Source organism: Microcaecilia unicolor, chromosome 5, assembly GCF_901765095.1.
Source record: "Microcaecilia unicolor chromosome 5, aMicUni1.1, whole genome shotgun sequence".
Taxonomy (NCBI): Eukaryota; Metazoa; Chordata; class Amphibia; order Gymnophiona; family Siphonopidae; genus Microcaecilia; species Microcaecilia unicolor.
The window spans coordinates 186,816,422-186,841,191 of NC_044035.1; the positions used below are offsets into that span (position 1 = coordinate 186,816,422).

Sequence of the window (24,770 nt, forward strand, 5' to 3'; positions counted from 1 at the left end):
GGTCAACAGCCTGGAGATTTCTGGAAGTAGTATTTAGTGTTGGGCGAGAATGAGGGGGAGGGTGCTGAAGTGTGAATGTGATTAGGTGATGGTCAGAAAGAGGAAGAGCTGATGCACGGAAATTGGAGGGTGAGCAAGTAGAAGAGAGGACGAGATCAAGACAGTGGCCAGATTTGTGAGTAGGGGTGGAGGAGTTCAGTTGGAGGTTGAAGGAGGAGGTAAGAGTGAGGAACTGAGAAACATATGAGTCGGATGGGTTATCAATGTGGATGTTGAAGTCACCAAGAATGAGGGATGGGGATGAGGGCTCAAGAAAAACGGAGAGCCAGGCATCGAAGTCGGTAAGGAAGGAAGGGAGGGACTTATTAGGGGGGCGGTAAATGACTGCAACTCTGAGTGGCAGCGGGTGGAATAGACGGATGGAGTGAACTTCAAAGGATGAGAAGCAGTGAGACTGAGGTAGGTGGAGAGGTTGAAAACTGCAGGAGGGCGAAAGTAGTAGCCCGACGCCGCCTCCGCGACCAACTGGGCGGGGCGAATGGGAGAAAAGATAGCCTCCGTGGCATAGGAGTAGCTACCACAAAGCCTCCTGCAGTACAGTACAAAATTTATACAGCACTCAAATAAATAGAATCTCATCCTGTTCTGTCTTCAAGAATTTTTGAAAACTCTTCTTACTTAACTTGGTTCTTCAAACATTTGTCTAATATATAAAATAGAAATTCCCCCAATTCATATATAAAGGCAAAGGGAGTGGCCTAATGGTTAGTGCAGTGGGCTTTGATCCTGGCAACTTGGGTTTGATTCCCACTGAAGCTCCTTGTGATCTTGGGCAAGTCACTTCTCCATTGTCCCAGGTACAATAACTTTGATTGTGAGCCCTCTAGGGACAGAGAAAGTAACTGCATATAATGTGTACAGCGCTGCATACTTCTAGTAGCGCTATACAAATGATTATTATTAGTAGTAGTAAACTACTCAGAAGAAGTGCAATTAAATGTTGCAGCACATCAGTAATGAAGTGAACTGGGAGAGCTGTATGCAGCACTCTGTACTGGGATAGCAAAGGGTGCTGCAAATTATGCATTACATTTCAATATTAGAATAGCAGAGGAGACTAAGTTAGAACTAGTTCTAAGGTATATTTAGCAAGCTGTATATAAGGTCTCAAAATTAGAAATGCAATGGCACAGCTTTGTATTAGAACAGCTGTAGAATAGTGTAGGTCAGAACTGAGGTACAGTGAGTAGGACTGCAAATGGAGGTTTCAGTACTGGAACAGTGAGAAATGCTGTAGGTTAGTACCGAGGTACATTGGCAGACCAATGTAAGAGAAGCTTACACAACAGATAATCTCAATATAAAGGCCACAGAGATATTGAACGAATGAAAAATACTCACAATCCTGGGTTCCTTGCTTGAAGCTGCTGTTGATCTGCTGGAACATGGATTGGCAGCCCTTCTCAAAAGATGGTAGCATGATACTCTGGAATGCTTCTTTGTAGGCTGATTGGATAGGTCCCTGTAAGGCATCTGCTGCTGCTCGACCAATTGCATCAGTAGTGTTCTTATAACAAAAATAAAATCTCTGAAGGCTGTGACTGTACTGGACAAAATTTCTGTTGTACATACTGTGTTAACATATTATAAAAGGGATTTAGCACAAAGAAAACATTTACTACAAAAGACAGTTTATATTATGTTGTGACATCACTAAAGGGAAGAGGAAATGAGATGGATAAGACTATACCGTATGGCATTTTTGTTGCACACATACACAGTTATATCAATTGTATGAGCTTTGTAGCATTGTGCATCTGGTTGAGATACAGAAACACACAAAAAATATATGGAATGAGAGGACTATATGAGGGTGTCTTTTGTAAAAATATATTAGATAATTAACATCCAGATTTGGCAAAATTTATAAAAGCATTTCTTCTCTCACACTTAAATTAACCAGGCAGTGGCGTAGCCAGACAGCCAATTTTGGATGGGCCTGAACCCAAAGTGGGTGGGCACAATAATTTCTCTGCCCTGCCCTACTGCAAAATATAAATTCATTAGCTAATAAGGATCCTCAAGCTCTGTCAGCTGAAGGCTCTCTCTGAAGGTGGCCAGAACTCCCTTTTATGAAACTTGGCAGGCAGCAGCAACGTCCGCAAGCCATTGATGGCAACACCCTATGCGTGCTTAGCTGTCGGTGACTCAAGCATGCCGTCACCAACTGCATAACTTGATAGAAGGAAGTTCTGGCCGTCTTTGGAAGAGGTCCTCAGCTGGGGAGGCTTGGGATCCCTACCAGCTATACAGCAAGAGTCAGAACTGGTGTTAGACATGCTAGGGCCCCCTCCCTGATCCCCTCTCTTCCCTCCAATTTCCCCACCTGCCATTACTGTCACACCAACAGACCCTCACCAAATACAGAACAAGGGATCACATATCAGAAATAAAAATATTTAGTCAAAAATTGAACTCGTAACCCCAAAAAGTTAAACTTAGCATGTACTGCAACACTGGAGAAATAAAAACAGAAATGCATTTCCTTTCTGCTGAACACAATACAAACACATTTGCTATGTGGATTTCCCAAGGCCAACAAATTCCATTTAAAACATTTAAAATACATTGCTTTTTTCTACCTTTGTGGTCTGGACATTGTATTTTTCCATCATGTTGGTTGCAGTTTCTTTTCTGCTTTCCTGTCTGTCGTCTTCTAATTCTCTTTCAAGCGGCTGCTGTCCATTTGTCTTTTTTTTTTTTTACCTTCACTACACCTACTTCTGACATATTGACTGTTCTTATTTTTAGCTCTTTCCTCTCTTTTTTCTTCTTTGTACCTTGCTGTCAACTCAAATTTCTTCAGTTTTCTTCAAACATCAGGGCTTGCAAGTCTTGAACCTTTTTACCTAGACTGCGAGCATTTATGCTCATTGCTTTCCATCTGTGTAGAGAGTTTAGGTGGTTTTCTGTATTTAGATGACCTTTTCCCTCTGCCATCAAGTTTATTCTGGGGGTGACTTTCCGAATTCCCTTGTTTCCTTTTGTCACCCCCGCCTTCTAGTTTAAATGTCTAGAAACATACTGTCTGAATTTCTCCCCAAGGATCCTTTTTCCCATCACTGAAAGATGTAGCCCATCATTACAGTACAGCCTGTTATTTTTCCACGTATTACCCCACGCCCTTATGTGACTAAAACCTTTACAGCAAGACTCAAGCCACTTATTGAACTCCACTGTTTTGCGTAGTCTCTGTTAAGAGATATACTGACTGGCCAGGAAGTGTGTCATCCACTAGGCACAGTACAAATCAGTGCTATCTCCACCTGCTGGTAGATGGACACAACCCACATGTCTCTGGATTCATCTGCCACGGACGCTAAAGAATTTTTTGGTTTTTTGGTGCCCTAAAACAACCGCCTAGTCTTGTTCAATTGGTGGGCCAATTCTGTATATGCTTAATGAATTATAACCAATTTCTACTTTCGATCAGAAAAAGTTAATGCGAGCAAATAATAAGCTTGTTTTGAAAGTTTGTAAAGCAGAGCTCTAACCTGAGCTACCAGCTGTGGCACCACAGAATTCTAGCAGATATACACGATATTTATATTTATTTATTTGTTACATTTGTATCCCACATTTTCCCACCTATTTGTAGGCGCAATGTGGCTTACATAGTACCGGAGAGGAAAGGAATGGAAAACAAAATAAGGATGTTATAATGCCTTTGTATCGCTCCATGGTGCGACTGCACCTCGAATATTGTGTGCAATTCTGGTCACCGCAGTTCATAAAGATATATTGGAATTAGAAAAGGTGCAGAGAAGGGCGACAAAAATGATAAAGGGGATGGAACTACTTCCCTATGAGGAAAGGCTAAAGTGGCTAGGGCAGCTTGGAGAAGAGGTGGCTGAGGGGAGATATGATAGAGGTCTATAAAATAATGAGTGGAATGAAACAGATGTGAATTGCTTGTTTACTCTTTCCAAAAATACTAGGACTAGGGGGCATGCAATGAAGCTACAAAGTAGTAAATTTAAAATTAATCAGAGAAAATATTTCTTCACTCATACATGCAAAATTTATTCACTCACAATCACAATTTATTACTAATCATTAAGCCAGGAGGGGGTTAGGCTAGATCCTTGCCTAGCACATTTGTGACAGCTACAAAATATGAAGGGTATTCAGAAAATTGGGCCTGCTTTACAGGCAGAAAGCTGCTGTCCTACTACTCCACTGGGAAAGCGAGGATGTATCTTGCAAAAAAAACCAAACAAACTGCGTATCCCTTTTGTATTTTATTGCATTATGAAACTACAAGTACTTTACAACTTTAGGCTGTTCCATATTGAAGATAATCCCTCTGAGTGTGTGCACCACTTAGGGGAGAGAAGAAAACTTTACAATATGCCATATCCCGAAATTTCTAAGCACTAGCACTTTAGCAGACCATAATGCACACAGCCCAAGTGGCATATTATAGAAGAGGATCCTTAAAGAAGGTACTTCCAAAGGTCAGACTAGGATGAGACTGATTGAATCAAGTGCTATCAAAATGTATTACTTTTATACATAATACATTCAAAATCAAAGTTACTATTTTATCTTTGCGACAAGACATAATTATATCTGAAAAATGAAAACTACGTTAAAATAAACGGGCCACTTCATCAATTACAGGTTAGCACGAGAAAGTGAATGATGGCACTAGAGCTCATTACTAGTCGGCTACAAAAATTGTACATATTGACCATTTCAATGACAAAGACCACCGGCAGCGATGTCTTACCGGCAGCGATCACGGCGGATCTCCTGGGCCTGCTGCTCCGATACCATGATGTGTTGCAGTAACATGTTCAGGCTCATGATCGTCAACCGGAGCGACAAACTTTCCCAGAACACAAAAGTTACGATCTCCACAGCGGTGGCACGAGGAACTCTCACTTCCGCTGCCGCGCACCAATCATCCCGCAGCTCCGGTCTCGCGGTTCCAATGATCTTTGTGGCCCCGCCTCCATCCCTTCTCCCTCCAATTTCGTACGAATCGCTACCGCTGAGACAGAGGGAGGTAGATGGAGGATCGTGGGAGCTCAGCCTGCTCCCTCCGCTGCCCGGTGCTGTTAAGGGTGCTCCACTGCTGGGTGGGCCTGAGCCCAAACTGGGTGGGCCTGAGCCCAAACTGGGTGGGCCTAGGCCCACCCAGGCCCACCCGTGGCTACGCCCCTGTAACCAGGGATGTGGTGTCAGTCAGAAACAGTAAAAATTTACCAACTTTGACTCCAGCTTCGAAATAAAAACTTACAGCATTATAATATATGGTAAATTTATAATTTTATCTTATACATCGTTCTTTGTCCTGGATCTAAAGTTATATTTACCAGTGTTTTAGATCCAAAACAACAATATTCAAAGCCTAATATCAGTAAGAGTTAGAGTCAGAGTTGGACAGTAGAAAAACAGAGGAGTGGGAGTCGAAGGTTTGGAGTAATGACTCCACAGCCCTGCAGTTAAACCAGCTTAATCTAATGGTGTACATTTTTTTTCTGGACTCCATTAACATTTAGAGTTTACAATGCTGAGAACTGAAAAAAGTACAAAGTTAAAACTTTTAGAGAGGCACATCTAGACTACATAGTAGATACAACAAGAGTGTAAAACTGATAAGGCTTTTCTTATGTTAATTATGCAAATTTATTTTTATTACATTTGTACCTCGCGCTTTCCCACTCATGGCAGGCTCAATGCGGCTTACATGGGGCAATGGAGGGTTAAGTGACTTGCCCAGAGTCACAAGGAGCTGCCTGTGCCTGAAGTGGGAATCGAACTCAGTTCCTCAGTTCCCCAGGACCAAAGTCCACCACCCTAAGCACTAGGCCACTCCTCCACTCCAACAAATATAGAAAAAATATAGCGGGAACAATGAGGAAGGGAATAAGAGAAGTTTAAAAAACAGGGTGATGGGTAATTTCCTAAGCATCAATTTTCTAACTCTTACAACAGTCACACCATCAGACTCAATTAGTGCAACGGTCCAAAAACAATATAGCAACCAGAGACTTCATTTCCTGGTAAGGATCCTCCTCCTGTATGGGTCTTTTCACCAGTATGGGCATTTGCCCTGCTAAACATTATCTGATAAAACCAAAATATAGCCTTGTAAAATGGAATACAAGATTTCCTTAAGAATTATTTAACACATTAAAAGAGCAGAATATAACGGTTTATCATTACTTTTCTGAGCAGGACAAACCTGAACTTTATATTACATTTCATTCTTGTATCCCGCCCCTCTGGAACTGAAGGAGTTAATATTGAAAACAGTACATCACTAGCACTGAATACAATAGCCATTAATAACAATAATATCATGCACACGTACTCCCATCCCTGCTCTGACAAGTAGGGAAAAATAATCCCACATTTTCATCCATGCCAGTCCAGTTCAAGATGTTTTCATAACGCTTAGAATGCGCTCTGAGCAAATGCAGAAGTCAACCCTAACTTTCATGGCATGGGGCCTCTTCAATCCTATATAGTGGCACTTGAAAGTCAATTACATAGGGATATGGTATGCGATACTTTAATGTATACCCGAGTTTGATTTGTCCTTGCCATTCTCAGGGCACAGACTGTAGAAGTCTGCCCAGCACTCTTCTTGTACTAAAAGTTCTGAAGCTAATGTCGAAGACCCTTAAAATTTATACTCCAGTCCATCCATATCTATTCAGTCATGATCAAGGCACAGAACATAGAAATCTGCCCAGCACTGGTTTTGCTTCCCAATTACTGGTGTTGCCACCCAATCTCAGCTAAGATTCCGTGGATCCATTGCTTCTAAACATGATTCCTTTGCATTTATCCCTTGCATGTTTGAATTCCATTACCGTTTTCATCTCCACCACCTCCTGCTTGAGGGCATTCCATGTATCCACCAGCCTCTCCGTGAAAAAATACTTACTGACATTTTTCCTGAGTCTGCCCCCCTTCAACCTCAATTCATGTCCTCTAGTTCTACTGCCTTCCTGTCTCCGGAAAAGCTTTGTTTGCAGATCAGTACCTTTCAAATATTTGAACGTCTATCATGTCAACCCTGTTTCTCCTATACTCCAAGGTATACACGTTCAGGTTGGCAAGTCTCTCCTCATACGGTTTGCAACGCAAATCCCATACCATTTTTGTAGCTTTTCTTTGCATTACTTCAAGTCGTTTTACTGAACACAATACTCCAAGTGGGGCCTCACCAACAACTTGTAGAGGGGCATCAACACTGCCTTTCTTCTGTTGGTTATACTCTTCTCTACGCAGACTAGGAACCTTCTGGTCATGGCCACCGCCTTGTCGAATTGTTTCCTAACCTTCAGATCCTTGGACACCAACACCCCAAGATCTCTCTCCTGAGTCAAGCTTACTAATCTCTTCCCTCCTATCCGTTATCTCTTTTTTGGGTTTCTGCACCCAAAGTGCATCACGGCACTTCTTGGCATAAATTTTAACCATCTTAAGTGAATTAAAAAAAACCTGGACTATCATATTTACATATATTAAGGGACAAATGCGCACATATGGCAGGTAGGGAGGGTGGTACTGTGATGTGGAATTGATGAGTGCCTAAGGTGCTTCTGAAGGTATGTACCTCCAGTAAAAGGCACAGCGTCACTATAATACTGAGCACCAAACTTATTAATTAAAATATTATATAAAAAACGCTAAATATTAGATAAATTGTGGGTTTAAATATGGTATAATAGAAATAGTTTCTTAAGATCAAAGTACGTTTCCACCTCAATAATAGTTTTTAATTAAATTTTAACTGCCAGACCCTCCACCGTTCTTCTAACATTTGGAGATCCCTTCTCATTGTTTCTACTCCCTCCAGGGTATCCACTCTATTGGCTATCTTCGTGTCATCCACAAAAAGGCAAACCTTTCCTTCCTACCCTTCAGCAATATCTCTCACAAACATATTTAACAGAATTGGCTACAGCACCGACCCCTGAGGAACTCCACTGCTCACCTTCCTTTCCTCCAAGCAAATTCCATTTACCACCACCCTCTGCCACCTGTCGTTCAACCAGTTTCCTATACAGTTCACGACTTTTGGTCCTAAGCCCTCTCAGCTTATTCACAAGTCTTCTGTTGGGGACTATATCAAAGGCTTTGCTGAAAGCAGATTACATCTAGCTCATGTCCTTCATCTAGTTCTATGGTCACCCAGTCAAAGAACTCAATAAGATTTGTTTGGCAGGATTTTCCTTTGGTAAAACTATGTTGCCTCAGGTCCTGTAACACGTTGGCTTTTAGAAAGTTAACTATCCTTTCTTTCAGCAGTGACTCCATAATTTTTCTTATCACTGATGTGAGACTTACCAGTCTGCAGTTTCCCACTTCTTCTCCATCTCCATAAACACCGAAGAGAAGTAATTGTTTAGCATGTTCACTTTATCCTCATCACTCTCCACATAGCCATTCTCATTACCTTTCAGTCTTGCAATTCCATTCCTATCTTTTCTCCTTTCTCCAATATATCTGAAAAAGGTCTTGTTTCTCTTTACATCTTTAGCCATTTTTTTTTAAATATACTCTAACATACTCTTCCAAAGTTTGGTCTGTGTGGGTATAACAAGAAAGAGATGCTATCCACTATTCAACTTCTGAGATCTCCCATCTGTTTGGGTCAAAACAAACAAGAAGCTATGTGGACTTTTGTCTGTTACAGGAAGGCGGCTAAGGAGCTCATTTTCAAAACAAAAAAGTCCAAAAAACGTCAGATAGCAGAAGAACTTTTCTCTCTCAAAAACTTCCACGTTGCAATTTTTGACACCCCAATTTTAAGACGTTTGCTCCACAGTTCATCCAAATTTCAAGGGGGCATGTTTTGGGTGTGACCTGGGCGGCCCCAAAAGATACACATTTTTCTGCAATAATGGAACAAAATGAAAATGTCTAGGGCCAAGCTTGACGTTTTGGCTAGACCTGTTTCAATCACGACTATGTGAACAAAGGGTGCTCTCAATGACCAAATGACCACTGGAGGGATTAAGGCATAGCCCCCATTTACTCCCCCAGTGGTCACTGACCCCTTCCCGGTTCCCTAAGATGTGACAGACAGCACACACCAGGCTCTACGACAGCTTCACATATGATGGCCATTCCTATTACAGCAGCAAGCAGGTCCCAGGAGTAGCCTAGTGGTCAGTGCAGTGGACTGTAGAGAAGGGGACACAGGCCCATATCCCACTCTAACTGGTACACTTGTGATGGAAAGTATGAGCACTAAATACCTACCGTGCTAACACCTGGAAGCTTGAGAGCTATTGTAGTGGTATACAGTGAAGTACAGGTATTTTTCTGCTCCTGGAGGGCTCACCATACAATATAAGGGGGTTATGGTGAGATGTGTATCTGGGACATTTTTTTACATGAAGTCTACTGCAGTGCCCCTTAGGTTGCCCACTACTCTGCTGGGATGTCTATGTGCCCAGTCTACTAAGAATAATGGACCTCAGACTTCCCCAATGGCTAATTTTGGGTGATTTTCTCTTCTATGTTTTATTTTCCAAAATGGTCCAAAAGAAAAATGCACTTGAGCACAAAATGTCTAGGAAAAATGCAATTTTCAAACCCAAAATATAAGACCTTTTCAGGTTCCAAAATGGCTCTGCTCACCACTTGAAGAGGTTCAGAGAAAAGCGATGAAGATGATATGGGGTTTGTGTCACAAGATGAATGAGGAGAGACTTGAGGACCTGAACACAGAGGAAAGGAGAGACAGGGGTGATATGATAAAAGACATTCACATATTTTAAAGGTATTAATCTACAAATAAACCTTTTCCAGAGAAAGGAAGATGGTAGAACTAGAGGACATGAATTGAGGTTGCAGGGAGGCCAACTCATGAATAATGTCAGGAAGTACTTTCTCAAGAAGAGGGTGGTAGATACCTGGAATGCCCTCCTGCGGGAGGTGGTGGAGCTGAAAATGGTAACGGAATTCAAAAAAGCGTGGGATAAACACATAGGAACCCTGTATAGAAGGCATGAAACCAAACAAGATGGCAACACCAGTAATTGGGATATAAAGCCAGTGTTGGCAGACTTCTATGATCTGTGTCCTGATCATGACTGGACAGATAGGCCAGTGCCCTGATGGTGGCTGGACAGATTTGGATGTTGGGCTTCAACGGCAACTTGGAGAACAAGGCCAGTGTTGGGCAGACTTCTATGGTCTGTGCCCTGAAAATAGCAAGAAAAAAATCAAGATCAAGCATACATATGTAGTATCAGATCATACCTTGGGCTATGAGTTTATTTTGGTGGGCAGACCGGATGGATTGTGCAAGTCTTTATCTGCCGTAATCTACTACGTTACTATGAAGCATATTTTCAAAGTACTAAGACTTACAAAGTTGCATAGTAACCTATGGAACTTTGTAAGTCTAAGTGTTTTGAAAATGAACCCTTATGTCACTCAATTTTTGGATGTTTCTAGGAAAACGTCCAAACATTGAGTGACACAGGGGTTCATTTTCAAAACTTAGACTTACAAAGTTCTATAGGTGTTTTGAAAATGAACTCCTATGTCACTCAATTTTTGGATGTTTCTAGCAAAACGTCCAAAATCGGACCTAGACATTTTATCAAAAACTAGCCGTTCAGCCTGTTAAAACGGGCTAGTATGGGGTTTTGGCAAGGCCCCCTCCCCGCTGCCACCCCACCCCGGAGTCACCGCCATCACCCCTGCACCCGGCCCGGGCCCTCTCTTCGGTACTGAACTTACATCGGCGAAACGCAGGCAGCACGCAGATCAGCTGAGCTCCCGTCGGCCTTCCTTCTCTGCCTGTGTCCCGCCCTCGTGTAACGTAACGTCGGCGAGGGCGGGACACAGGCAGGGAAGAAAGGGTGATGGGAACTCAGCTGTTCTGCGTTTCGTCGATGTAAGTTCAATACCTCTTGAATATTATTGATGCCTCTTGAATATTATTATTATTATTTGGGCCCAGGCCTGACTTTGGTTCAGGATCTAAAATGAGAGAAAAACTTATAGGCCTGTGACTCTCACTTGAACTGTAGTGTTGCTCAAAGGCACATGAGCTATTGGGACACTGCAGAGCACGCAGAAACCCGCAAGGGTGGTGGGGTCTAACTTACAGAGTTGCATGAATGTAGCAATATGGTGGTAACAGATGTTCAGAAAGACAGAAATGGATAATTCCACAGGAAGATGACTAGGTGTCACAGACAGTGTTTTGAGGAAGATGACTTAGTCTTCCAGTAAGAGCTAGTCTATTGATCTTTCCAGTAAATATTGACCAATTCATTAGCATAGCCAATCAGTGTTAACCATTATATTAGCATAGATCCAATCAGGTGTGCTTACTGTCATATTACTTGTATCTTGAATGGGCATATAAAAATGAGTGTCCTTCCTACTTCAAGCCAGAGAGACAGCCACAGAGCTGCTCTCTCATGAGAAACCAATTAATTGTATCTGAATTGGCAAGTACCCCAATTGCTTTCTCATAAGTAACTGTGAGTCTTTTATATCTACTAATTGGCTATTGAGTAGTAAAACAAAACATTAAAGACTCAGACCCATTAGATGAGGAAGCTCTTTTGAGATAAGAATTGGGGATTATGTTTTCTTGCAAGGGCCTGAATTGAGACTGGAAACATTTACAAAACTTAAAAACCAGGTCCTTACGTAGAATGTTGATTAGAATGGGAATATAGAGGGTTAACAGAACAACTTGTTAGATGTATTTAATTTTGTGCAAACCAATAAATTTAAAAATAAAAATAATGTGAGCAAGTGCAAAAAAAAAAAAAAAAGACTCAGACCCAGAGAACACCTATGTGTAGCTGTGGTATGGTATTCCTATAATTATGTGATTGTACATATATTTGGAGAACTCAGTAAAGGTGATTTCTATGTGATTCACTGCCTGAAAACTCCCTGTGAGAAAACATGCTGTAACTGCCATTATAAATGATCTGATATTGCTTGGTGAGTATAGACTTGCACTAATAAACTTGTGAGCTGATCTCTCATATCCACTGTATTCCACCTAATTATTGTCTCTAGAATTATTCAGAGTAAGCGCACTGCTCTGGGTAATTAAGGAGTCTAGATAAACGAGAGAAAACTCACGGTTACAGCCTTGGGTGGATTGGTCATCCCTAGCCTTCCGTGGCTGGACAACGGAGCTGGGAGTGACTAATACACCCTAAACATTATACACCCTCCACGTCTTTTTAGAACTTCAGACTATACAAAGCTTGTTTACTCTCATGGACTAGACATCTGAGTAAAAATATTAGGACAATTAACTGCTTTCTGTAGAAAGAAGCCTGACAGTACCTTATGTAGGAACTCAGGATGCACACTCAGAATAACCTTATTTTGATGAAACTTAGTGTAAAATAGATAAGTCAGCTAGGGCTTGGAGTTGCTGACGCTACCAGTTGAGGTGATTACCAGATATAAGAGGCTCAAAGAGAGTCTCATTAACTGCATGAACACCATGTTGAGATCCAAAACCCCACAGGACACCTGATGAGAAGCTTTAGCTGAAGCAAGCCCCGCATAATCCTAGCAACCAAGGGCTGTACAAAGATAGGAACTTACTAGCCAACAGGCAAAAGTTAAACTTATCACACTGAAGTGAAAGTTAGCAGAGTTAAGACCAAATTATGACATATACCGAAGCTATACAAGCAGATTTTGTGTGGGACCAAGATCATATGCTTTGCCCCCTTTCAGAGTCAGGAGGAAGTTGAGGTTGAGCTGTGTTGTGCATGAGTCTCCCTGCCTTTAAGAGGAGCTTTGTTCTTGTCCCTTATGTTTCTTTGCAGGATGGATATGCCTTCTTCTTTCATATTGTCTGATTGGCTCTGCTGGCACCAGCCCAGAAGGCACGGATTTATCTGCCCTGCTTCTGAGCTGGAACAGCACTGAATCAATATCTTTGCTTCCCATGTTTCCTTGTCTATGCTCCAGATTCCTGCTGGCTGTGTTTTCTGCTATCTGTGCTTCCATGTTCCTGACCCATGTCCAGATACCAGCTGGCAAGGTACTCCTATTAATCTTGGATTCCTGGTCTAGTACTCGTGTTTATGGACTCCAGTAAAGGAATGAGGTGAATTTGTCTATTATATCATAGATCCATGTATAATAACCAATGTCTAATGGATTAAGATGGCCGCCATATAAGATGTCAGAGATAGTTGCTCCGTGAGACCTCGGCAGATTTAATTATAATTATAACTGATTCCAGCCTGGCCCGATTTTTCGCTGAGATGCTCTAAGAGAGATGTCGCTGAACTACATGGAACTACTCTGCTCTCAGTTTATTACTTACAGAAGAACTGTGATTTATCCATAGTGGGTGAGTGCCTGCGACCACGTTGTCTATCGGCCTAACATAGCATAACGGCCATGGACTTCTCCTACATCCGACATTGACAACTAGCCCGCTTACCTCTAACATTGTCAATCTTGCTGAAAGACCCATTGTGGGTCGTTATTGAGCCTGCACTGACTTTGGTCAGTTGTTGCTGACTGGAGCACCGCGGAGGATCCGTGGTGGTGTTTGCTGCTACTCCGCTGCTGACGGCCCAACCCAGCGGCCCTGACTTCCCTGCCTCTGTCGTTGATGATCAGCCGTAATTGCCTATTACACCGTTGGTTTTCCTGTGACCCCGCTGAGAAGCTTGTCGTCACGAACAGCCCAAGTGTTAGACCGCGCTTGCAAACCAAGTGATATCGCTGATCTGAGCCTGCCGCTCAGATATAATTATCAAGAAGCTGACCAGATCTGACGCTGAATACAGCTCTCGACTGACGTATCCCGCCCAACTGATCTCATACCAGGGCCACATTAGTCGCGACCGTCCGGCGAAGTCCGTAACCAAGGATCCTCAAGCCTAACTCACGACTGGGTGTGTGGAATCACTGCCAGACCACCCAACCAACTCGGCTGAAAGCACCATCACAACTACTATAAACGCGATAACCAAGATCCACAAGATCAGTTAGGCCAAAGTATCCAGGTGAAAATCCAACCATTGGAACCGAGAATTGATCTCAACACCCCCGAATATTCCCTGATTCCAGTTAATGGTCTCAGCTGATTGTCTGAACAACCGCGTGAAAACCTGACTGTGGTTCTGAGGACTAACTGTTAAATTTTTGCACAGTGATTCCAGTTAATGGTCTCAGCTGATTGACTGAACAACCGTGTGAAAACCTGACTGTGGTTCCGAGGACTAACTGTTAAATTTATGCATAGCGATTTCTGACATCCGCTACTAATACAACTGCACTGAAGGTTGAACTGAATTCCAACATATTGACCCTCAGGGTATGTGGTTCCGAGGTCTAACTGTTAATTTTATGCATAGCGATTTCTGATATCCGCTACTTATACAACTGCACTGAAGGCTGAATTGAATTCCAACATACTGACTCTCAGAGTATTTAAGAGAACTCGGACTGGTAAATCAAAGATTTGTGCACCAATATTGCACAATTGCTGACAACTAATTCGCCCTCCTGACATCCAATTTGCCCTGCACTGATGACAATTGTTTAACAACACTGATTACTGATTCGGCCTGTACTGCTGTCAACCCAATTTTGCTTGGCACTGCTGACATCTGATTGGCCCTTCTGGCTCCATTGTTGACAACTGTTTTACTCTACACTGCTGTCAGTTGTTTCGCCCTGTACTGCTGACAAATATTTTGCTTTGCTGTCAACTGATCTGCCCTGCACTGCTGACAACTATTTTGTTTTGCTATCTACTGATCTGCCCTGCACTGCTGACAACTATTTTGTCCTGCAGTGCTGATAACTGTTTTGCCTGAATTGCTGATATCCGAATTACCCTACATTGCTGATCACTGATCTGCTGATAACTGTTTTGCCTATATTGCTGCTAATTGAATTGCCTACACTGCAGAAATCCGTTTTGTCATGTATTACTGATAACTGTTTTGCTTACATTGCTAATAGCTGATTTGCCTGCACTGTTAACAACTGTTTTGCCCTCCAATTATCAAACTATCCTCCCCCATCTTAGCACCCTCTCTTTCCCATTCACTTATTAGCCATTCTCTGCTTACATTGCTAATAGCTGATTTGCCTGCACTGTTAACAACTGTTTTGCCCTCCAATTATCAAACTATCCTCCCCCATCTTAGCATCCTCTCTTTCCCATTCACTTATTAGCCATTCTCACTATCGAATCTTCTTACACTCGTCAACAATCCGGACACATCTGACAACATGATCTTCATTAAAATACTCATCATCATACACTCTCTTGCTATCTTACATGCAACACTTATCATTCCCCCTTCAGAATTCAACATTATTCCAGTTCTTCAACATCACATAAGATCTCCCAAATCATTATCATCCCCACGGACCAGCAATAACCACAGAAATCCAACAACAACCAGACAATCATCCTCAAAATCAGGAACTTTTTCATCTAAAGCTAAATCACCTAATATGAGACAACTTATTGAAACCTGCCCCACATTTTCAACTACTGAACCGCATTTGCCCGTAAGAGTAGGCTACATCAACGATAGATCAGTAGTTAATAACGCCAAAACCATTACAGACTGGATTACATCTGACAAACTTGACCTACTCTTCATCACAGAAACCTGGGTTCGTGATCCAAAAGATCCTATCATACTTGACTTATGCCCCCCTGGCTATAATATATCACACTGGCCTAGAAAAGATAAAAGAGGTGGAGGCATAGCACTTATCCATAGATCTGACTTCCTTGCAGAACCTATCTCAGAATCCATCTCTCCTCAAATCGAAATTGCTTCAACTAAACTTCATAACTCTTTATTATGTGACCATCTAACCTGCATATTGTTTTACAGACCTCCTAACAACTGGAATAATAGCCAAACTACATTTATAGACTTTATATCAAATATATGTGTTAACAGTTCCAATATATTATTAGTTGGAGATTTAAATCTGCATTTAGACGACTCTAATTCTGTCCATACTCGAGAGTGTATCGACTTCCTCCAATTATGCGATTTTAACCTACCTCCAATGCAAACTACTCACATCAAAGGTCACTCACTCGATATAATTTCCTTCAAACACTCTTCAGACCAAAAATTCATTTTATCAGATATCTTTTGGTCTGCTTCACCCTGGTCTGACCATTATAAAGCAACCTTATCTCTGTACTGGAGTAAAAATAACCAAACTACAACAAGTGAACCCTTAATTATCAACACCAGAGGACGGATCAATAAGGAAACCTTCTGGCACCAAATCTATAATAATGACTGGTCAATAAATCCCTATTCAATTCACTTCCTAACAGAATGGGACAACAGATGCAAGATCATTCTGGACGAAATAGCCCCTCTACACTCCAAAACTTTACATAGAAGCAACCCTTCTCCATGGTTTAACGACATATTAAAAAACCTTAAGTCACAAACAAGGAAACTTGAAAAGATTTGGTGTAAATCAAAAAACAACATCGTCTTCAATACCTGGAAACAGTCACAAAGAAACTATAAGAAGGCCATCAAGCAAGCCAAAAGATCTTATTACACAAGGAAGATTACAACTACCGGAACAGACCTAAGAAAACAATATCAAATCATAAAAAATCTTCTTAACACCGACCCAGTTACATCACCCTAAAACCGTCCTTCTGCTGACCAACTAGCCAATTACTTTGAAGATAAAATCATCAACCTGTGTAACAAAATTCCCCAAGGCGATTCCAGCATTGATAACTTTCTCGATGAACTGGATCCAGATATGGACCAAATACCAGCTGACTGCTCCTGGAATAATGTCACCCTTCTCACCACTGAAGAAATTTCCACTACAATATCCAAACTCTCTAAAGCACACTGCCACCTTGACCCTTGTCCCATCTATCTAATGGAGAACGCACCTGCACACTTCATTACAGACCTCACCAATCACTTAAACTTCCTCCTTCAACAAGGTTCTTTCCCCACCGATCATGGTAATATATTACTTACACCCATACCAAAAAACATCAGGAAACCAGCAGATGATATCACCAATTACCATGCTTTCCCACTTATTAGCAGGTTCAATGCGGCTTACTTAATGCTGTTGAAGGAATGAGAATCAAATTGTCAAACAAAAACAAAAAATACAACAATGTGCAAAAGAATGTCTCTTGTTCAATATTCCACAAAAATTAAATATATCAAAGAAAAGTGGAATACCTACACAAAAATCAACTAATTTTATAAGCTTAAATTCAACAAGTTAAAACCTTTATATAATTATCATCTCAATTCACCTTACCAACCAGATAACCTCAATGTATCAAACCAAAAACCTAAATCTAAAAAAAATAGAGAAGAGACTAGGAAGGCTCAAATTACAAAACTGTAACCATTAAATACAGTATATGTAACAGGTTATTTCAACACGATTCATTCCTACCCTCCTATACTGCCTCCATATCTATCAATGGAAAATCCCCAACCTTCCCCCCCCACCCCCAATTTTTTTTTATAAAGTTCATCCATAGCCAAAGCAAAAATGTTTCTCTCACAGACGCCCGGTATAAGAGATTTGAGGAAGCTAAGCCTCCCTAGCCCAAATTATGATTTTCCCCTACCTTCTCTGCCTTCCCAGCACTGCACCTATTTCTCTCCCTTCTGCTAAGCCGTGGGCCAGCATGCAATATTTTTTGTTCCGTAACCATCCTCTGCTGGGCCCGCGGTATTAATTATATATTAAAGTGCGCAGGATTGTGTCACCATGCATGCTACGGCTGCTCCTTCAGGTCAGCCCTGCCTCCTCCGATATAAATTCCTGTTCTCCAAAGGTGAGCTCCTTGCAGCGAGTAACGAGATGTGAGTGACTAAGGTTCCCCCCCCCCCTTTTCCTCTTTTGCCATCGGATAAGGAAGTCAAGTACTCCTAACCTCAATGATTCCCACATGGGTCTCCTTCTGAACAGGATTCTTTTATGTTTGTCCCACGCATGTTTGTGTTTGTCCCACGCAAGGACCCAAGGAAGCGAATTCTACGCTCTCAACATCCTGGCCGTGAGAGCCAGAGACTGGAGGTTGGGATGCAGAAACGCCCCATCGTTCTGAGATATGAGGGTTGGAAAACAGTCCAATCTCCACAGTTCTTCGGAGGAACAATAGGGAACCAAATCTGATTCGGCCAGAAAGGAGCAATCATAGTTCCGCGGTCCTGCTTGAGTTTCAACAAAGTCTTCCCCACCAGAGGTATGGGAGGATATGCGTACAGAAGGCCCTTCCCCCAATGAAGGAGAAAGGCATCCGATGCTAGTCTGTCGTGGGCCTGAAGTCTGGAACAAAATTGAGAGACTTTGTGATTGACCTGAGTGGCAAAAAGATCCACCGAGGGGGGTGCCCCACTCTCGGAAGATCTTGCGTACGACGCCCGCATTGAGCAACCACTCGTGAGGTTGCATAATTCTGCTCAACCTGTCGGCCAGACTGTTGTTTACGCCTGCTAGGTAAGTGGCTTGGAGAAACATGCCGTAGCGGCGAGCCCAAAGCCACATCCTGACGGCTTCCCGACACAGAGGGCGAGATCCAGTGCCCTCCTGCTTGTTGATGTAGTACATGGCAACCTGATTGTCTGTCCGAATTTGGATAAGTTGGTTGGACAGCCAATCTCTGAAAGCCTTTAGAGCGTTCCAGACCGCTCGCAACTCCAGGAGATTGATCTGAAGACCCTTTTCCTGGAGGGACCAAAGTCCTTGAGTGTGAAGCCCATCGACATGAGCTCCCCACTCCAGGAGAGATGCATCCGTTTTCAGCACTTTTTGTGGCTGAGGAATTTGAAAGGGACGTCCCAAGGTCAAGGGAATTTTGAAAATTAATGGACAGCTGGATTGCATCCTCTAGATCCCCTGCAGCTTGATAACACTGGGAAGCTAGGGTCCATTGAGCTGATCTCATGTGAAGACGGGCCATGAGTGTCACATGTGGAGGCCATATGGCCTAGAAGTCTCAACATCTGCTGAGTTGTGATCTGCTGAGACGCCCTGGAAACTAGAGAGAGAAGATTGTCTGCTCTCGCTTCTGGAAGATAGACACGAGCCTTCTGTGAGTCCAGCAGAGCTGCTATAAATTCCAGTTTCTGAACAGGGAAAAGATGGGACGGGATAATTTATTACAAACCCGATTAGCTCCAGCAGTTGAATAGTTATCTGTATGGACTGCAGAGCTCCTGCCTCTGAGGTGTTCTTCACCAGCCAATCATCGAGATAAGGGAACACATGCACTCCCAGTCTGCGTAGTGACACTGCAACTGCTGCCAGGCATTTTGTAAGGGCAGCACACAATACTGGAAGTGCTGCACTCCCAGACGGAATCGAAGATACCTCCTGTGAGCTGGAAGTATCAGGATGTATGTATAAGCATCCTTTAAGTCCAGAGAGCATAGCCAATCATTTTCCTGAATCATGGGAAGAAGGGTGCCCAGGGAAACCATCCTGAACTTTTTTCTGACTAGGAATTTGTTCAGGGCCCTTAGGTCTAGGATAGGATGCATCCCCCCCTGTTTTCTTTTGCACAAGGAAATACCTGGAATAGAATCCCAGCCCTTCTTGCCCTTGTGGAATGGGCTCGACCGCATTGGCGCTGAGAAGGGCAGAGAGTTCCCCTGCAAGTACCTGCCTGTGCTGGAAGCTGAAAGACTGAGCTCTCGGTGGGCAATTTGGAGGTTTGGATATCAAATTGAGAGAGTATCCTAACTGGACTATTTGAAGAACCCACCGGTCGGAGGTTATGAGAGGCCACCTTTGGTGAAAAAATTTTAACCTCCCTCCGACTGCCAAGCCGTCCGGCATGGACACTTTTACAGCGGCTATGCTCAACTGGAGCCAGTCAAAAGCCCATCCCTTGCTTTTGCTGGGGAGCTGCAGGGGCTTGCCTTGGCGTACGCTGTTGATGAGAGTGAGCGCGCTGGGGATGAGCCTGAGAAGGAGGAGGAGTCAAGAAGGAGGATTGTATCTACGATTGTTATAAGCATAAGGAGAATTCCTCCTTCCCCAGAAAAAACGTCTACCTGACGAGATAGTAGCAGAAGGCGCCCGGCGAGAGGGATTGTCCATAGTGGTTTCCCTGGTTTTCCGCTGAGTGATCTGATCAACTACTTGTTCGACTTTCTCACCACAAATATTATCCCCCCGGTATGCAACATCCGCAATCTGCTGCTGGACTCGATTGTCCAGGTCAAAGGCACGCAGCCATGAGAGTCGGCGCATCACTATACCTTGGGCAGCAGTTCTGGATGCAACATCAAAAGAATCGTAAGCACCCCTGGACAGGAATTTACGACACGCCTTCTGCTGCCTGACCACCTCCTGAAAAGGCTTGACCTGTTCCAGAGGGAGCTTATCAACCAAGTCCGCCAGTTGCTTCACCAAGTTCCTCAAATGAATGCTTGTGTAGAGCTGATAAGACTGAATTTTGGCCACGAGCATAGAGGCCTGATGCGCTTTTCTCCCAAAAGAGTCCAGGGTTCTAGATTCTCTCCCCGGGTGTGCCGAGGCAATGTCTCTAGAACTCCTGGCTCTCTTGAGAGCAGAATCCACAACCATAGAATCATGAGGTAACTGTGACTTCATCAGCTCAGGTTCTCTGTGAATCCGATATTGGGACTCAGCTTTCTTGGGAATGGTGGAATTACTTAGTGGTTTCATCCAGTTCTGAAGAGTCTCCTTGAGCACATTATGCAAAGGAACCGTGGATGAGTCCTGGGCTCATCCTCAGATACCACAGGGAAGGGAATAGCCACAGACATTACCCGGACAAATGGAGAGAAAGGAAGACTCTCCAGGGGAGAAAGCTGTCTTTCTGGAGAAGGAGCAGGATCAGAGGGAAGACCACAAGACTCCTCAGAAGAGAAATACCTGGGATCTTGCCCTTCTTCCCACGAGGCATCCTCATCGGTATCGGACAAGAGTTCCTTAACTGCAGTCCAAAACCGGGCCCGTCTCGACGCCGAGGAACCATGTCCTCGATTGTGATGTCGAGAAGTCGACTCCCATGCCGGCGGTGATGAAGCTCCCTCCAGCGATGTCGACTGGGAGTTGACCTGGGTGGGAGCCGAGGCCAGCTCAGTTTCGGAATGCTCTGAGGGATACCTTGTCCGATACTGAAGATGAGCATTCATGGGAGGAAGAGGAGGATCCCAGGTCCTCGATAGCGGTGCCAAGAAGTCGACGCCTGCCTGGACTCCTGTGAAGCTTGCTCCACCGACATCGAAAGGGAGTCGACCTGGGTGGCAGGCGGCACTGAGGTCGGGGACCTCACCACAGACGAAGGACCAAATGCCGCTGCAACAGACAGTATGGAAGGTGCAAGCACCCCCCCCCCCCGACACCAAAGCAGACTGGCACAGCAACCCTTCCAGACGCTCTGGAAGTAGGGCCCTGATGCGCTCGTCGAGAGCCGCCGTCGGACAAGGCTGCGGGGTCAGTAAAGGAGCCGGTGGCAGAATCTGTTGAGGCTCAGAAGCAGGTAACAGGCTGCTAGACCGACACATCGGCAACTCCTGAATAGAGGGAGAGCGATCCTCTCGGCGCCGACACTTCTCGGGGACCGAATCCCTCGACGCCCCGGAGCTCCCGGCACCGTGTGTCGAAGGAGAACGATGACGGTGCTTTTTCACCGTCATTCAACACCCGTCATCGAGACTTCTCGGTACCGATGAGGAAGACGTGGAATCATCACGTCTCCTCGGGGCCGGGTCCGACGGTCGGTCCCGGGGGGCCTGTGTAACAGGAGGCCTCGAGAAAGGTAGAGACCCACTCGATGCATCACTGCTCCCAGCAAGAGTTGGTCGTTCCGTAGCCATTACCTTCGCACCTGACGTCGATGCATAACTCGATGTCGACACCATCGACCTAGGTACCGATGTCAATGTCGAAGGGCTGGACCGAGCCCCAAAAAGCTTCTCTTGTTGGGCTTCTCAAGACGCTTGGGTCCATATCTTCATGCAAAGACACAGACTGCAAGCAGCTGGGCTATGGTCAGGCCCAAGGCACTGGATACACCAAGCGTAGGTATTGATACACGAGATGGTCCAGTTGCATTGAGTACAACGTTTGAACCCGCTGGGTGTCCTTGATGACAAGGAAGGAAAAACAGCTTTGGCGAAATTAAACGATGCGATCATGCCAAAAAAGTAAAGGGCACAAAAGGGGAAAACTAGACCGCCCGGCCTAAGGCCGGCCGCGTCGACAGGAAAGAAAACTTAGAAAATGCCAAAAACTAAGAAAAAAATACCGGGTTTTTTTTTCTAAAAGAAGAACGAATAACGATATAAGAAAAGAAGAAAATATAAAAAGAATCGTCAAGACTCTCTTTCCTGGGCCAGCGAAGCGAACAGGGAAAAACGTCTTCACCTCACCGCAGAGAAGAATAAAAATGAGCGGGAACGCTCACGCGATGAGCGGGAAGTCGTCCGCACATGCGTGCTAGAAGGCTCTGGCAAAACTTTTTAAATTTTGATGTAGAAAAATTTGCCGTTTCCTGGGCCGCTGTGGACGCCGACCCGCATTTGAGAACAAGCAGCCTGCTTGTCCTCAGAGAAATATATATCTATATTAATAAATCCCACCTTGAACGTTCTGAAGCTCACTCCAAGGCAGAGAAGCTCACTCCAAGGCAGAGAAGCACAAAAATCCTGTCGTCTTCATAGGCTAGGACCAGTCACCCTCACTCATAGACCCGCCCTCAGCCACGCCCCATCTGTACATAAAACGCTACCTCAACATTCTGAAGACAACCTGCTGAAGCCATTTGCAAATCCCTAAACAGTTCGTAAGTTCATGGTGGTGAAGCCATCCAACTCACCATGTCTCTCTGCCCCGCCCTCGAGGGCGGAACACAGAGAGTAAAGGGATCCATAAAGGCACCCCTACCAACTGGCAACCCCCTCCAACAAACAACGACCCAGGCAGGGGGAGTGTTTCCGTACTCCTCCCCCTGCCTAGGAATCGCTACAGACTGCTGGCAAACTCCCTAACCACATGACCACAAAAGCCACCCGCAACCCCCCCCACACACACAAACACAAACGCAAACACAAACACACACACATAAACACACACAAACACAAACGCAAACACACACACATAAACACACACACACACACAAACACACACGCAAACACACACAGAAAAACACACACACACAGAAACACACAAACACACACAGAAACACACACACACACACACACATACAAACACAAACAGCCTCGACGGTGCACCTCTAAGTGTCCCCCCGCCGCATCGCCACAACAACCCGTGCAACGGGGCATCAGAAAGCCCCTACCCCCCTTCCCTCCTCGCCGCATCACCCAACCCCTCCCCCGCCGCTTCACCAAGCCCCTCCTCCCCCCACATCGACCGCCTCGCCACCCGCGACCGCTAATACAAACTCTGTCCGGCGGCTGCTGCTGCTTCTATTCAGCAGCAGCAGCCCGTACGTACAAACAAACAAACAACCTCCTAAAACACACCTCCGTGGAGAACCATCTCACATTGGCTGACGTCTCTGCAGCCGCTCCTCCTCTCCCCTCAACGTCAGTGTCCCTGCCAGAAGACCCCGGAGAAACGCCGAGACGTCAGAGGGGAGAGGAGGAGCGCATGCTGAGACTTCAGCCAATGTGAGATACTTCTCAACGGAGGTGCGTTTTAGGAGAATTTTTTTTTTTTGGTTTTCTTTATGTACGGGCTGCTGAATAGCAGAAGCAGCAGCCGCCGGACACAGTTTGTATTAGCGGTTGCGGGTGGCCAGGGGGTTGATGGGGGGGAGGGGCTTGGTGATGTGCCACTGTGGGGGGGTTGGGTGATGCGCGAAGGGGGGGACAAGGGGGGGTCTCGCTGGACATGGGTGGCTGGAAGGAAGCAGGGGGAGGGGAGGGTCACTGCACATGGGTGGCTGCAGGAGGGGCAGGGAACAGGGAGATAGGGATGGGGCTCCACAAGGGGTACAGGGGATACAGGACGGACACTGCAGGGCGGGTAGGGGGACAGAAGGGTTGGTGGTCATCAGGGGGGACAGGTGGGTCGATGGACATGGGTAGCTGCAGGGGGGGCAGGGGGACAGAAGGGTCGCTGGACATGGCTGGCTGCACGGGGACAGGGGAGAGAGGAGGGACGCTGCACATGTGTGCCTGCAGGGGGACAGGAGGGATGCTGAGGGGGGGGGGGGGGCCTGAGACCACATGGGTGGCTGCAGGGGGAGCAGGGGAGACAGGAAGGATGCAGCAGGGGGAGAGGAGGGTTGACGGGCATGGGTGGCTGCAGGGGGAACACGGGGAGAGGAGGGTCGCTGCACATGCCTGGCTGCAAGGGGGCAGGGGAGAGGGAGGGGGTGAGGGGGTTCCTCACACCACACACGCAGTCACTCATTCTCTGTCTGCCACATACACTCTCACTCACACACTCACTGTCTTTGTCCCTCTCTCTCACACAGTGTCACACAGAAACACAAACACTGTCTCTCACACACTCTCTCTCTCACACAAACACATACACTCTGTCTCTCTCTCTCTCTCACATTCTCTCTCTGACACACACGCTCCATCTCTCACACACGCTCTTTCTGAAACATACACTCCAATGAAAACCTTGCTAGCGCCCGTTTCATTTCTAACAGAAACGGGCCTTTTTTACTAGTGTGTATATATATATATATATATATATATATATATATATATATATATATA

The 24,770-nt window shown here is 44.8% G+C and overlaps 1 protein-coding gene across 1 annotated transcript in view; it reads right to left on the reverse strand.

Annotated features, from left to right (window-relative positions):
• The window catches only part of EDC4 (enhancer of mRNA decapping 4), a 1,195,039-nt gene that overhangs the window by 165,978 nt on the left and 1,004,291 nt on the right, over positions 1-24,770 (reverse strand). The window contains 1 exon segment of the mRNA XM_030203662.1: positions 1,402-1,567. Coding sequence (XP_030059522.1) covers positions 1,402-1,567 — 166 coding nt within the window.